The sequence below is a fragment of the Pithys albifrons genome, chromosome 21 (genome assembly GCF_047495875.1).
Source record: "Pithys albifrons albifrons isolate INPA30051 chromosome 21, PitAlb_v1, whole genome shotgun sequence".
In the NCBI taxonomy this organism is placed as follows: domain Eukaryota; kingdom Metazoa; phylum Chordata; class Aves; order Passeriformes; family Thamnophilidae; genus Pithys; species Pithys albifrons.
Genome location: NC_092478.1, coordinates 1,163,605 through 1,179,942, shown reverse-complemented (window position 1 = coordinate 1,179,942; position 16,338 = coordinate 1,163,605). Strand labels below are relative to the sequence as shown.

The 16,338-nt window shown below is 42.4% G+C and overlaps 1 protein-coding gene across 1 annotated transcript in view; it reads right to left on the bottom strand.

The window, feature by feature from the left end:
* TAOK1 (TAO kinase 1) overlaps window positions 1–16,338 on the bottom strand; it is a 69,025-nt gene that overhangs the window by 30,339 nt on the left and 22,348 nt on the right. The window contains exons 2-7 of the mRNA XM_071574819.1: window positions 10,024–10,250; window positions 6,353–6,424; window positions 3,366–3,467; window positions 2,579–2,624; window positions 1,628–1,724; window positions 692–805 (exon numbers count right to left, since the gene is read on the bottom strand). Coding sequence (XP_071430920.1) covers window positions 692–805; window positions 1,628–1,724; window positions 2,579–2,624; window positions 3,366–3,467; window positions 6,353–6,424; window positions 10,024–10,155 — 563 coding nt within the window. The 5' untranslated portion in view covers window positions 10,156–10,250. The remainder of the gene's footprint in view (window positions 1–691; window positions 806–1,627; window positions 1,725–2,578; window positions 2,625–3,365; window positions 3,468–6,352; window positions 6,425–10,023; window positions 10,251–16,338) is intronic.

The following is a 16,338-nucleotide window of genomic DNA, read 5'->3' as shown; positions in this document are numbered from 1 at the left end:
GTACAAAACAGGCTATTCCACTGATTTCAGCCACCATAAACAAATCATTGTCCAAGCCATCAGGCACTCAGAGCAGGTACCCACACTAGTGCAAACCTGCAGAGGCTACAAGATGCTCTCCTGTGCTTTGCCCAGCTCTCCACTCACAGGTACCACCACCTTCTCACCCACCCACATTTCCAATAGTTCAGCTGGCTGACCAGTTCTGGTGAAACAATTGCAGCATGCAGTTGTGTAAACACCACAGATTAGGTGTAAGAGATCAAAAGCATTCAGGGGATCTGCAAAGGGGTTTGCTCAATGACCCTGGCCCTCCCTATGAAAGAGAAAACACTTCAGTTACTTCAACAACCAGAGGTGGTGAGAACATACGAACTGTTTAAACCACTGGGGGAGTGATTAAAATGTATTACAGATGATCCAATCCCACCTCTACCACCTAAGGTCAGTGTAAGCAGAACAACAAAATGTTTTTATTACATTTTGTGAACTACAGATACAAGGATTCACCATTTCTTGGAACTCGGAGCCTAGATACTATTTAATGGGTTTTTTTTGTACAAAGTAAGTTTTATCACCATCACAACTAGAAGACTACAAAGCTGGTTCCAGTAAGCTCAAGTATATTAAATATCCAATAAATGATCTGTTCACTTCACAAAGGCAGAAATAAGTCAAACTCTGGGCTTACCAATATGGCGTCCCCACAAATGAGTTGGCAGGAGATGCTATGGAAGCAGACCCGAAGTCAGCAAGTTTCACCTGTCCTGGCTCTGTCAGCAGGATGTTTCCTGCCTTGATATCTCTGGTTATAGAACACAAGTGTCAGTATTACTCCTCTCCTAAGATGAAAACCTTCTATTGGACAGACTACAAAACACAATAGTATTCACATGTCCAAGCTGTAAAATACCCACATTCCCTTCAAAAGCCACAAAATACCCACATTTCTTCCAAATACAAAGTCATTAACCATTACATTGCTTAACATGGCCCTTGATTTTGGAATCTTATGTCTTAAATGTTAGTCTTAATGTTTGCCTTAAAAACCAACTTAAAATGGCACATCAGGACAAGCTTCACACACAGTTCAGCAAAATCTTCTGAACCAAATATATCCTTTAGCAATGTTTTCTAAAAAGACCTAATAATGAAACTATTCAAATTCTTCATCCTACTAAAATGCAGCAGTTACTTTAAACACAAAACATTTGCATACCAAACTTGTGTGTGCTTCTCAACATGTTCATGTAAAGCCAATTTCTCAAGCATCAGTGCTCCCCCACCCCAGCAACGTTGGCCCTGCAGTTCTGACAAGTTCTTTGGGTGAACTCAGCCTGCCTTGCCCTTCACTGCTCCAGGGACAATCAGCAGCAGATCAAGGACTGAAAAGCTGAGCAGACTCAAAGGAGTTCTGCAGAAATGATGAGCACCAGCTGCAAGGGACAGTGCCTGTGCAGCCACACAGCTTGCCAGTGTTTAGTCTGCTACAAATCACTTGTTTGGGAGCATATGGACACTGAAAAGAAAATCTCTGCTTACAGTATTAAATTTGGGATGAAGGGGATACAATCAATAAAATAAATTACCTGGAAGTGTGTGAGGTAGCAAAAGTATAACCACTCACCTATGGATCATATTGTGAGAATGCAAGTATGCTAATCCCTGGAGAGCACCATGGGTAATTGCTGCTATTTCCACTTCTTGCAATGGCTTTTTATGAACTTAAGGAAAGAATTTATGTGAAATTCAATATGATAGAAAACAATACACTTTGCAGCATGAGAGTACTGTTAACAATGTAAACAGAAACATTAGAAGTTTATTTTCAGTAGGTTCAGCATGAGAAGCAAATGTAAGAATAGTTCACAATCTACAATCAGATGTAATCTAACTGTAAAACAGCAGCTACCAAAGACTACTCTGCAACCATAAACTACATTTCCATCAGTTCGTGACCATTCTCCCAAGTACTATTTGAGACTCAGTATCCAGTTTCCATTAATGAAGCTAAATCCCAAATCCTAGAACTTAACAACAATTCACACATAAATAAACTGTAGCAATACAGTTGAGACTCTGACAGCTCAGCCTTTTGTCCTGAAATGCTTCTGGCAAGGAAAGCAGCTGAACAGCTGATTGGCCATAGGTATAACTTCAAAAAAAGCTCACTATGAGAAGTCTGGTAGAAAAATTACCATTTAACAAAAGACCTCATCAAGCAAAATCTAATACTGCTGCAGGCCTACAGCTGTTAGTAAGCATTAGGATCACCAGCAAGGGTTTTCAGAAATAAATCTAGAACTGTCATCACAAGAGAACCTAAAACTCAGAACAAAACAAATAGCTGACTGACAACTTTAAAATAACACAAACCAAGATGAAACCATGCACCTAGGAAAGCAAATATTCCACAGAAAACCCACTACAGACATGAAAAAATGGGACAAACTGTGCCTGTTCACACACACACTGCCCCCACACAAAACTATATACTCAGGGGCAATTCTGTGATGCTGTAACCTCCTACTGCAGTACTACACTTCTGACTTTGCAACAAACAAACATGCTGACATACCTTCTAGTAAGTCTGATGCTGATCCTAAACAATATTCCATAACAAGCTGTATGGGAAGAAAAAAAAGTAGTTGTTAGGAAATGTCTAGTAGTAAATATATGTTTTCTAGACTTATGAGGAGGAAATGCAGACCCAGCCCTTGGAGCAGACAGTGCAAGCTGCCCTAACACAGCAGGTATTGTGGTACCACCAACCCCTCCCACAAGCACAGCTCTAACTGGAATCAGCAGGACCCTCCTGTGCCAGACACAAGCAACAACACTTGTGAGGAAGGCAAAAGCACAGTCATTACCAGGTAGGTATTGTATTTTATATGCACATACTTAACAGGAATGTTAAATTGCACTTAACAAGCTTATCAGAGTATTAAAGGGCTATTTAGGGATTTACTTAAGATTCTGTCCCAGTCAGATTTCAAAAAGGAAAACTAAAACTTTGTCCTACAGATTTATTGTAGCTAATACATGAACACTACCTGCAACTTAAACTATTAGTTGAACAATATGATTTCTTTAGCATCCTGTACTACAAAACTTTGTCAATGATGGGTGTACATTATTACAAACACTCAGTTCATGAGGTTAAATACACCACAACAGCAGCACACTCACCTTACTCTGTAAGTGAAAGAAAAACTTTCCCTAGATTTTGATTCCAAAAAGCAGATTCAGTTTTGCTGAGGTCTGTGGCTGTGCCCCCCTGAGCCTGTGCAGTGCCCAAAAGGCAGCTGGAGAGATTCAGAGCTCCCCTGCCCAAGGCAAGAGCAGTGCAGAGCAGCAGTGCTTACCCATGCTGTGTGCTCCCGCAGATAGCAGCCTTTGTATTCTATACTGTTGGGGTGTTTTATTCTTTGGAGGAACTTGACTTCCTTAATAATATCCTGCCATTTCTGTAGGGAATAAAAGAAACAGAAAGACTTCATAAAACTGTTACCTTTGGTTTTTTTGGTTGTTGTTATTATGTCATTTCATTATTTCAAGAGGCAAAACCATCTCAAGGTTTCAAATCAAAATAAATTTGCATCGACACTGTGATGTTCACTGTTTAACTCCTCAACAGAACTACAAAACAAGTTGTTGACTGATCAGGCTGTATGTAAGGATCTCCCATCAATGTGATACTTTATATTTTATATGTGCACAAGATATACTGGAGAAGAATGTCTAAGCAAGTCCTCAAAAAAGAAGTGATCCTCTTTAAAGTGATACCATTTCTGCTGGTAAATCAAACATACACTCCAACCTGAAAGAGATGTGGGTGGTAAGTGTCCTCCAGCAGGATCAGCTGTCTCTCTCTCAACTCTTGTAGCTATAAAGACCTATCCCTACTAGTCACTACATTACACTGGAGGCCCCATTTATCAGCCACCGAATATCTGACCATGTTCTTGGTAATGTTTCTCTATTACTAGTTCAGTCTTTACAAGGACCAATTTAGAATGAGTTACCTACCAGGTAAGGGAATGGATCTGCAGGAGAAAAAATATATAAACAGACAAAACAAGGCCCAGGTTTATAATAAGGGGAGCTCTGAAAGTGCAACTTTAAAGTACAGAAGAGGCCTAATTGTCAAGTTCCAGAACATGCCTTGACTGCCATTGCTCCCCTCAGAGACCCCCAAGTCCTCCCATTTGCTGCACATCCACATCTCTTTGGGCAAGAAAGGCAAAAGCTTGTGAGTGCAACAGCAAAACTACATTTTCAAAACCAAATGCAGTAGCTGAAACCATTGAAGTATGCAGGAGTGAACACAAGAGTGTTGACACTGCAAATGTTTTTTGAGCCAGAGTATCAGTTCTGAAGGGAACCCGAGATAAAGAAACCTCACCCAACACCCAAAGGTTCAAAAGCTGCTCTCCAGGTCCTGTTAATCTCTCAGCACACTCTTCCCCAGGTGCAGGTATGTGGCTGAGATTCACTGAGGGACAGAGGGCTCATCTACCCTAATCCATTGGAAAATGTGCAGAACCCAAATCCTCCTCAATAGAAACTTCAGGGTTGGGGAAACACAGGAAACGTGGCAGCCACAACTGAGGCAGCTGATTGACCAAGTTATGCATTTCTCAACACCAGCAATGTCATGAGAATGACACAGTGCAGCTCTACCAACAAACTCTGCACTGACACCAGAATGGCTTAGTTGCCTTTTACCTTCAGGCTCAAAGACTTTGAGGAACTAAACAATAAAAGCCAAACCAAGAAAGCACCACATTAAACTTCTACAGTGGGAGAGAGGTGATACACTAGTGAAGCATTCACAATTTCCTGCATTAAAAAAAGCTCCAAGATCACATTAAGAGCACAGGACTACATTTTTCAAAGGTTTTACACTTATTTTTAGCATAAAATGTGACCTTACTTTATAGAGTAATTGTCCCCACCAATGATAAAATCTTACTATGAAACCAAAGTAAATATGACACCAGAATGGCCTTAATCAATTGTCTTTACATAGGCTGGATCATAACTCCAATGAACTTCTGAACAAAACAAATAAATATGGAAGTAAAATACAAAAAGTTTTAATCCTGGTCTTATTACTTTCTTCAAAATAAAGAAACATACGCATTGAAGACAAACAACAGCTATTTCTGAAGCATGCACAGTTTGTTTCATTCATGTGAATAGAGTATTTATAGCCCACAGTAATTAAAACAGTAGGACAAGTAGCAAGTACAAATTATTCTTTCATCAGTACACAGTTAAACAAGTCACTGCAGTGACAAAACAGAAACAGGCACAGCAAATTGAACTCTGAAGCTGGAATTTAGGAGTGCTGGAGAGACAGTGCCACCTCTGCCTCCTACACAGACACACACACACACACAGAGGAAGGATCTGCTCCCCTGGGAATGCAGCTGATCAATACACAACAGGCACAGAAAGCAGCGAGCTGTTAGTCAAACTCATCAGAGCAAGGCTGCTTTTCTAAGATTGGAACACAGGGAAGGGAGGGAGGGAACCATAAATGCCTGGAACAACATGCTTACAATAAATACTTCTGTTGAAAAATCATGTCACAATTTGATAGATGGTATTTACCAGAAATAATACCAAATCAGCTGCTCGTGTCATGTTGGGCTATTCAAGAGTCTGTATTAGCACTTAAACACTTCAAGTATAAAATCAACCATCTCTGCTAAATGTTCTAGGGAAAAGAGACACGTCTGGGGTGACTGTGAAAACACCCAGTGCCTGCATTTCAGAGTCCCAGTGTTACAGACCTCTCTGCAAAGACTGCCTTAATCCCTGGCTCTGGCAGTTCTTCCAGAATTCTGCTGCTGTTCAGATTTTCACACTCATTCATTCACAGCTGTTTTGCCTTTGTTTGAGCTGCTCATGAGCCCAGTCATTCCAGGGAAGGATGTGTCCTGCCTCACTACTTTGTACCAGCAAGGTTCCCTCTGACTCTCACTGCTGCATCCACTGCTGGTATTCCTTTGCTCAGGAAGCAATATGGTTTTTTTAAAGGTATTTAAAATGGAACCTTTAAGGGCAACAAGACACTCTAACACTCAAACCCATCATTTCTAATTTTCTTTTTTCCCTTCTACATATTTATGGGGATCCAAAGTTCCTTTGAGTCTGGAAGAAGAGTCTTTTTCCAGGAGCAGATTAGGCAGAAATACATTGTGAACAGTAAACTGATTTGGTTTGTTTACACAGCACCCTCATTCAACCTTACAGTTAAGAACAGATTTCTCCTGCAGGAACCCAAGATAATTACAATCATCCCATATAATAAGTCAAGGTTTAATGCACATGCTGCACATACCTCATTGGACTGCTTCCCACTGTATGACATTTTCTTGATGGCCACCACTTCGTTGGTGCGCACATCCCGTGCCTGCAACAGCAAAAATTGGGACATCAGTGTCTTCAGGTGCCAACTTCCCGTAAGATGCAGACCAAACACACTCATTAAAAAAAATCTTTATCCCTTAGTTAACTTTTGCAAGGAGTTACACCAAAATATCTTCCAAGGGGTGTGACTGCTCCATCTATTGGAAATTTCTTTCCCAAGTGAAAGATCTGTCTGAGACAAGGTGTAACATTTTTCCACACTCAGCAATCCAGCAAGTCTCTGCAGGAGCTGAGCACTGTGACTTCTAAACTAAAAATCACAGCTTATAAAAGCAGCTCTGACTCAAGTAGAAGGGATTTTCCCTGAATCAACTCCTCTCCCTGCCCAGGTCCATTCTGAGTGAAACAGAGGCAAGGCTCAAGCCCCAAGGTCCATTCAAACAGCAAGGAAAGATGTCTCAGGATGCACAGGACATACCTGCTCCAGGCACCACTGGCTTTCTCCCAAAAAAATAGCTTTTGTGTCCTAAAGGACTGCAGAGGACATAGAGGAAGATGGCAGTGACCTAAGCAGCCCATCTGCACATCAGACTTCCACCTTCCCAGTCCCAGTAGTTACTCACACTGCACAGTAAAGTACCTGGCTTTTGCTTTTCACACTGCCAAGGCAAACTGCCTGACTGCAGACAGCAACAATCCAACACAAGAACTGGACGTGATCTTTTGTTTAATTCAGCACCAAAGCAAGGGCTCATCCCCCAGCAGGAGAGGCAGCACCTCACAGGAGGGATGGCTCCAGACAAGTCTCCAGATTTCCTTGATTAAGAGTTCAGCAGCATGGGAGACTGGCGGAGGAAAAGACCTCTGAGTCTCTCTGATAAGAATAATCAACTTGGACATGAAACCAAATGATATAAATCAGAATAAAGTGCACCACAGCATTCACTGATGACTGATGAAAATGCTGATTTTTAATATATTGGTACTATCAAGCACAGCCTATCAGAACATGGATTAATAAGCATCAAAGCTCTGCCTTTTGTAAAAAGATTTTTTAGCCATGTTTTAATTTTGCTGTTCATTAAAGAGATTCCCAGAATTCCCTGACAGTCTTTATTTCAACCAGTTACAATAAGCTTGAACCAGTACTATTTTTAGTTTTCATTCTGTTTGAGAGGATCCTCTCCCTGGTATTACCTGTAAAGTTGGATGAGGGGTGACTATTTTTGTTGCATGAGACAAAAAAGGGAAGAATAGAATTCTTACTCCTGGATGTTTACTAATAGAGAATCTCTGAAACATTCAAATCAGTGAAGAGCTGCAATAAAACAGGCAAAAAAATACTAGAGTAGAGCAGAAGGAACTCAGCTCTAACAAAAGAGAGTGGGTTATTCTCCTGCTCCATCTGCAGTGTTCCAGTGTAGTAGGTTTCCTGTGTCAAGCAAAAGCTATTATTACACTGCAAAGCAGGGAGGAGGGTAAGGATAATACCAAAAATGATTCAGAGGTGCCAGACTTGCAGATTCTAAGAAACTAAAACCAAGAGATGAACCAGCAAAATTCATGTCAATTATGAAAGAAAAACAAACCCCAAACTCTCTGCTATTGCAGGATGCAACAGAAATAAAGAAAGAGACACAAGTAAACACCCAACCAGTCACCAGGTATAAATATATCACCCCTTGCTGGCATCATTGCTAAAAGGGAAGGAAGGTACAACTAACAATGGAACACTAAAATGTATGTAAAAAAAGGCAGGGGAGATTTCAGGATTACATGGATTTTTCTATTTGTTGATTCCCCACACATCTCTTTATCAACAGCAGTTTTAATGCAGGTTTTATGCAATGAAAGCAGCCTGGGGACAGGGTGCTGTGCACCAGAAAACCCAAGTAAGCAACCCCATTGCCAGAACACCTCCAGTCCTACAATGCTGAGAAAGGGAGAACCAGCCCAGCTGACACCCCAGGAACATTAAAACCATGGAGTTTCATTTGCTCTCTTAGTTTCCCTGTGATCCTTAATAACTGAAAAAGATGGTTCCTAGACAAAAGCCAGGAAGATGAACAAGGCCAGGTCACTCAAACCACGCAAAAGAATGAAAATTGTTTTATGGCAGATGTGTATGCACATGTATATCCTGCTTTCCTCCAAAAACTCCACACAAAGGACCAACATCTGGTGACCAGAGTAACTTCAGCATTGACACAGGCACAGCATGCACAAAGAAAAACTGCAGTATGTCACTGGCTTCAGTAATACCCTTTTAAGCAGTTATTAACCATAATCCAATATTGTATTAATTAGAGAAAGTTTAATTGTTTGCAGTAGCAGAATCAAAATCTTGTTAGAGAAACTTAAGAGGTTTTTTTTCTCTAGATCTACAGAGGAATAAAGGACCCGAGACATACATTCCATGTTTTATTTCTTCATACTTGTTTAACTCATGCTAAATTTCCCTGCCCATGTTGTCCTTCTTGTGTTTTGGGCCTCTGTTTGAGGTACAGGGTACACTGCATGGAACAGTTTCAGATCCAGGATCTCAGAACTGCTAGTAGTAAAAATGGTAAAACTTACAGGTTAGAATAAAAAATAGTATTTCTTCAATAGTATTTCCACAGAGCAGGAAGGTGTATTTGTCAGTTCCCTCCTTTTATGTTCACTCTTGAAGCAAAGTGAGTAAATGGGGTGAATCGAAGGCTGCAGGTGAGTTCTGTTTCATCAGAACACAGTTCCTCCCCCAGATCTGTTCCCAGACAGTGGTGGCTCATAGTTTTAAGCAGGGAACAAAATTAAGAAGCTTTTCCTAATTAGTTCATCTGTGCTGCATTAAATTTGTGCTGGAAGGTTCCCAACATGGTCTGCTGCAAATATTAACACTGAATAGGCATCTCATAAAATAGTGACACGAATGGGTCTCTGAAGGAAAACTGGCAGGCTTGGCCACACCTCCTGTAATTATAAATGTGAAAAGGTTTTTTGAGGAAAATGTGTTTTTTCATGAAGGCTTCACAGTATTTGGTTAACACACAGCAACCTGCACTGAGGTTACCAGGATCCCACTGCTGGCTGAGCTACACACACAGCCTGGGAAAAATTCTGCTGTCCAGACGTTCATGTGAAGGAAGTTTTATGCAGATGGATATTTGGATTTTTGCCTGCAGTAGGAAAAGATGTGGCAGGACAAACGACAATGAAAGCACCAACACTCAGGTGTCAAACACAAAGAATGGCTTTAAGAGAGCCTGGGGGGATGCAGGAAGGGAGAAAGAACTCAGTTTCTCTCAAGGAACAAGAGGTGATAAGGAAGTGATCAGACCAAGGAACTGCATTGCCAGTCAGAATGGATGGAGCAGAAGTCCATGCTTTAATCTGCAGATACATTCCTGATTGCAATATAACAATACACCTACAAGCACCAGGCAAGGACCACATTTCCAGGTTTTCTTTTCAATTTCTATGCACACACCTTACAGATAAGTGCAAGTTTGTGGAGGGATTCAGACTGTACAGGCACACAAGAAAACATCTCACAGCACACAAAGGAGCCACACGTTTCTTTTCCTCAATATGTTCAAAAAAGTCTATGTCCCTAGTTTCAAAAGAGACACACCACCATTCACAAGTCACAGAGCTACTTACAAAATAAACTGCTCCGAAGCTTCCATGGCCAATCTCTCGGAGATCTGTGAAGAGCTTCTCGGGATCTTCTTTGAAGAAGAGCTCTGCGATTTCGGGGTCCTTCAGGCTGCCCGCTCGGCTGGTTGATGGCATCCTGCTGGGCACTGAGCCGACCGACTATCTGGGTTTAAAGTGCTGCCTCAACCCTTGGCTCATCTGTATGAGTGGAGCCTCTTCAGCATGGATTACTGCAAGAGAAAGATCGCAGGCCTTCACTGACTGTCCTCGCCTCAAAGAGCCCAGAACAAGCTACAGCAAAGCAGCTTCCCCGTCCCCCAGAGCAACCAGCCCTGGTGAGAGGGGCAACACCACCTGTGTGCCAGGATAATGCCACAGCCCCACTGTGGCACCAGACAAGCACTTCTCCAGAACACAAACCAAAATCGACACACAAAACAGGACTCATTCCACGGTCCAGCATCTGCTTGATCACCTGCAGAGCAGTCACAAAATCTCTGACCTACAGCAATAACCAGCTGGTCACTAGTGAGTCCATATTACCATAACACTCCCCTTCTGAAAAGTTACACTCACTGTGTCTTAAAGACTTGTCTGGACTTTGTGATGTCTACCACAAAATGCCTGTTCTGAGGCTTATTTGCAGCCTCCTTCCTCAGAGGAACAGCATCCAGGACAGGAGACACCCAGGTCCACACAACACGTCGTTCTGCTCTGCTTCAGCAGAGGCAAACACACGTTTTAATTGTGCCAGCACGTTTTAATTGCGATGGCCCGTGAGACAATGGACAATAGTTCATTGCCAAACACTCTCCTCAGAGGAACTTGCAGCTTCAGACATAATCAGGAACGTATGAAATCCTTTCTATCTGCACCATGAGTAACTTTCATTTGCTCTAAGTTTTGTGTCTTGGAACACAGTCAGAATAAAAGTACACTGTTAAGTTGTTCTAAAATCTTACTGTCCTGTTATAACAGGTGATGTCAAATAACCACTACAAGTAAAATGCACCTTTTTTTCCTATTAAAGGAGAGTATTTGGATTTACTGTCAAACTGAGTCTAATAAAAACAATTCTGTTACTGGCAAACAGTTGATCACACATCTCTCTACAAAAATGTCTGTCTGGTCAAGATTTGTGCTTTTTTAGTTCATATTTTGTATCTCAAATTTGTTTTTTAAAGAAGTTGGGGGTTTATTTCCATTATGAAGCTGCGAAAGACAACAAAGCTAAGTTTAACATTATCAGAAAGCCCCATCCATCCCTGTCCATTTCTCCTCCTTTCCTGGACACTATAAACCCCACCTTTCTCCAAGCCTCTAGACCATCAATGAATCATTTGTTTCCACTCCCTGCAAGGATGAAAAAAGACACACTCCTGCATGTTTGTACTCAGTGGTTCTCTTCTCCAGACAGCTGCAGCCTGTGAAAGTGCCAACCTCTGCCTGCTCCCTGTGAGTTCCGAGCCCTGCCAGCATCGCGGGGCTGCGACAGCCACGACGAACCTCGCTGGGAACCCCACAAGTCTCTGCATTTTCGGATGAAAACGTGTGGGGGAAAGAACACAGGGAGGGAAACAAAATCCAGCTTTTTCCCAGTCTTCCTCCAAGCAATCAGCATTCGAAAAGATTTATAAAGCAAGGCAGAATGTGTTTCTGTGATAGCCAGTCCTCAGGGGCTACGGAAAAGCCAACACTCCAATCCCAGTGGGGCCCAGGTGTACAGATAGACAGATATACAGACACAGACACACACACACATCCACACACAGCTGCTCCCAACTGTGCCACACTCACTGGTGAGCACACACACATCTCCAGTCGGTGCAGGAGCCCTGCAGGAGCCCTGGAAGCAGCCGGAATCCACACCCCATGTACCTGCCAGAGAGGCCGAGTGGGACGCACAGGAACCTTCCCTTGCATAACACAGTAAGTAATACTGTGTGGGAAGGGAAATAATTAGCTCCAGCTCAGCACTACCTGAAACACACTACATTTATGAAAGCTGGAGGAAAAGTGGGGCTTTTGCTATTTTTCTTTCTTTCTTTCTTATAAATCAACAATATTCCACTTGATTCCAGCTCTAACAAGCACATAACACTGAAAGACAACTGTTTCACATTTACAGCCCCCAACAAAACAATGGACAAAAAGCATGTCAGAAAGCAGGAGCGAGGAGCTGGGGGAAGGGAGCTGATAACCAGAGCACACTCAGTGTTATTGAAGGAATGTTTCTTGGATCGACGGTAATGATGTCATGTTCCATCTCTTAAGAAGCATCAGATTCTTACAAAAAGGACATTGTTGTTCAAAAGCAACTGCTGCAATCCCAGAATGCCCTTTTCCCTACATCTGTTAGTCAGAGGGGCTAGGCTTGGATAAACCTGCTAATATGGCCCAAAGTCACATGGCCCCGGGAGCGCCAGCGCCAGGGCCAGGGGAGGGGAACCTGCGCCCGCAGCTGGCAGGGACTGCAGCCCCTCTCACCCCGGTGCCAAACCAGCCCCCAGACCCAATCCTGGCATCCCTTCTGAGCTGCCTCTGAAATGTCACCAACAGGAACACTCCTCACTGCAGCTAAACTGCAACAGGCCCACTGAGAACACACACAGAGGTGGGACGGGACAGAGCAGAACTTCTCACCTACAGTGACACACCTTAACATACAGGGGGGTTTCCCCTTTGAGAGCACTGAGACAAATGTAATTATCTTTATTCTTGGAAATAACTTCCGCTCTGCAATGCATGAGAATAAAAATACTAAGTATTAAAATCTATTTAACAGAATAGTCACAAACGTGTACATGACACTGGGCTTATCATTTGATCTGCTTAGATGGAACAATAAAATGCATTAATGTAAATTCCATCCATAAGGAAGCTTTACAGTCTCAATATTAAGTGCTTCCATTTTTATGGATGCTACAATATTAAATTCAGTCTTCTTTTTACCCAGACAACAGGCCCTGCCTGCCCAGGCCCAGCAGTGCCAGCAGCTGAGCTCTGCCTCCTGCCCCGCAGTGATGACACCTGAAAGCTGTGGGGAAGTGGAAGGGGAGGCAGAAGTGATGTGCAAACAGTTACTGCATTATTTTAAGTGTATTAAAGATACAGACAAATCTTAAGATTAAAAAAAAATTAAAAATCAACTTTGTAACTAAAGTACACGAAAAATTAAATCATAAACCAGCAGGCAGTTGGTTTTCTAAACCACAGTCGAGTTGCAGTTGGGTATTTTACATTCTTCCACCAGTGCAGTCCATTCACTGCAGGTTTCTGTAGTGAATTAAACACAATTGTTCCCAGTGGATGGGACTGATTGTCCCACCTCAGGCAGATCAGACCAGGCAGATCCTTCCAACAGGACATGGTACCCTCTGACTGTGCCCATCTCTAACTACAAGCCACTTTGCAGGCTGCTAAAATTAGATAAAATAAATTCACTTTTTTCCTAGCTGTCAGTCATACAGAGTATTGCACTGCATAATCACAACTCCTGGTACTTAGACCAGCTCCACTCCTAACCTAAAAGGTGATGTAGGAACATGAGAAAGAATCAAAACAAACCACGGAACGACCAAGACACAGGACTGGCCCAACCCTATTTCCACACAGTGGGCTGAACTCACTGTGTTTAGTTAGTAGCCTCCATTACTGGTGTAAATGACACTGACTAAAGGCCATAATGTTTTATCAAATTACTTTCATCTGAACAACTATCAGTTGGCAGAAACCGCACGCACATCCACAGAAGTCTAAGAATCGATGTTACATCCCTGTAATTATGGCTCTATTAAATGTACACACACACCCCTTAAACCTCTGGCATAAGGAAGCTGAAGATGAGGATGGGATAAGACCTGCTCTCTTTGGAGTTTTCTGCCTCCTGCTCAGGCTGAAGGAAGACCCACCCCTGTGACTAAGATCCCTTGGGACGCTGCAGAGCAGAACAAGCAAAGCTCAAAATGGTCAGCTGCCTTATTTAAAGTCCATATTTAAGTCTTGTGCTGCAGAGATCTCAGAGAGATCAGAATCTGTCCACACCACACTGAACTCTCTGATGGCTGCCAGTGTCACACAGAACTGATTTCATGTAATAAATCAATGTACTAAGGGGAGAATGTGCTTGGCCCTCCCTGCAGAGAAGGGAACCCACTTGCTGAGATTGTCACCTGACCATCATATTATTTCTCAAGTTTCCATCCACACCAACTCAGTGAGAGTGATGCTGACTAGAAGGTACTCATTTATACTAAGTGTGCAAAGCATTTGTAGTTCCTTAAGATGGTTTAAAAGTTTGCAGAAACCAAATCACACCAGACTTACTTGTAGATGATCATCACTAAAAAGCAACCCACTTTGTCCATACAGATGATGTTTCAAGGAATTAACATACCCAACAACCTTCAGCTTCTATACACAAAAATATCAGAACCAGAGCTAAACAGAAACCATGTGAGCCCAGGATGGAAACAACAAACAGATTTCTGCCTCCATCACTCTGTGTCTCCCCATTTCACCAGGTAAAGGGGCACAACACGAGGCCTCCGACAACGACCACGAGACTGACAGCAAAGCTGCCCCCATTACTGAGTTATGAACAAAGTGATTTCCAACTTGAGACATAAATCTTGGTTTATGTTACAGCCATCTGCCAAGCCACACACTTAGCACAGTAACATCTATAACAACTTATCTTTAGTATCAGATACAGCTACAACTGTGTATTTTAGCCTGGTAGAATGAACACACACGACACTTTAAAAACAAACAGGAGACCAGTTACAGCTCCTGTGATCTTCAGAGCTGACACTCTGACTGCAGAACTATAAAGCAAATATTCAGTACAGAAAACTACTGTTCCTTTGCAGATCTTCTTACTCAAAGTAATAAAACAACCAACAAAAAAACCCCCACACCACCACAAAACAACATCCCCTCACAGCACAACTTCATTTGAAAACAGATACTTGGATTGTTTTTAAGCATCTGCACTGCATGTAGAGCAAAGAGTTGCTAAATTTTAGTGCAATTTCCCCTGACAGGGTTTAATGCAAAAGCATCAAACAGATGAGGAACAAGTGTCATCATGCAACTGTCAAAAATGGGAAAAAGGGATTTTCTCTTACTTGCATATGGGTCAGATCCAGGGAGTGGATGAAGCTGAGATTAAATTACCCTCTCAACACACAATTAAAAACTTCCTCAATGGCTTTTAGCTGACACTGAAAATTTCCACAACCATCATAAATATGATAAACTGGAACTATTGAAAGAACTGACATCTGATTTTTTTCTTTTACTTGCAATTATGCCTAAAGTAAGAGTTAGATGGTAAGGATGCCCAAAGAATGATTAGATGAATGCTTAAAATGGTTAAAAATTTCTGTGTAGCACTGAACACTTCACCTGAAAGCACAGCATGGCAGACACATCACTCCCCGTTTTTATAAACTCTGAATAAAAGCCTGCAAAGCAAAAAAAGGTTAAGCACTCTCAGAAAAGTAAGACTAACTTGGAATGGGCAGTGGAAGGGCTGTACAGCTTGTGGGGACACAGCAGAAAAGCTGATGAAGGTCCAGCATCAGAAGAAATGAACACTCACCACACCAGGCACTGCTGATAGATGGGACTTCAGCAATGATGCCACTGCCCTTGACTTGTGATCCACATATAAATCAGACTTTAAAACTTCAGCCTGAGGAATTCTATGCATGGAGTTACCTTACCCTGAGAGACCAAGGGCAGGTATCACCCACTGCAGGTTCTGTCCCTTTATTTGCTGTCCCCAAAACCAGGTGCCAGCCAGTGGGGGGGCCTTCCCATCAGGGCACAGACAGGAATTCTGTTGCTTCTCTGGAATTCCAGGGACCCACAGCCAGTGTGATCCTGCCAGATTCCTGACTGTCTTCTATCCATCCTCCTGCACATCTCAGCAAACACAGGGACACACGTTCATGAGGTTCTTCACGATTCCTTGGAAAGCACATTCCTGATCACAGCATCAAATTTCTCCTTCCAGCAGGTTTGCCAACACCACAGATAATGCTTTTTACTGCTTTCCATTTCTTCAAATCTCTTTTAACTCAGGCTCTGGTCCACCCAGTCAGCTCTTTATTTCCCTGTTCTGACAAAGGCAGAGCAGCACTCAAGTGCCCCAACATGCTCTGAACACATGGAAGAAGTTACTCTGCTCACAGCAGAAATGGCTGTTTCCCTGAACAGTCAAAAAGCAGCTTCCTGTCTGTGCTCAGTGACCCCATGGCAGATGGAATGAAGACAGTTGTGTTCCAGGTGACTGACAAAGTCCATCAGCAC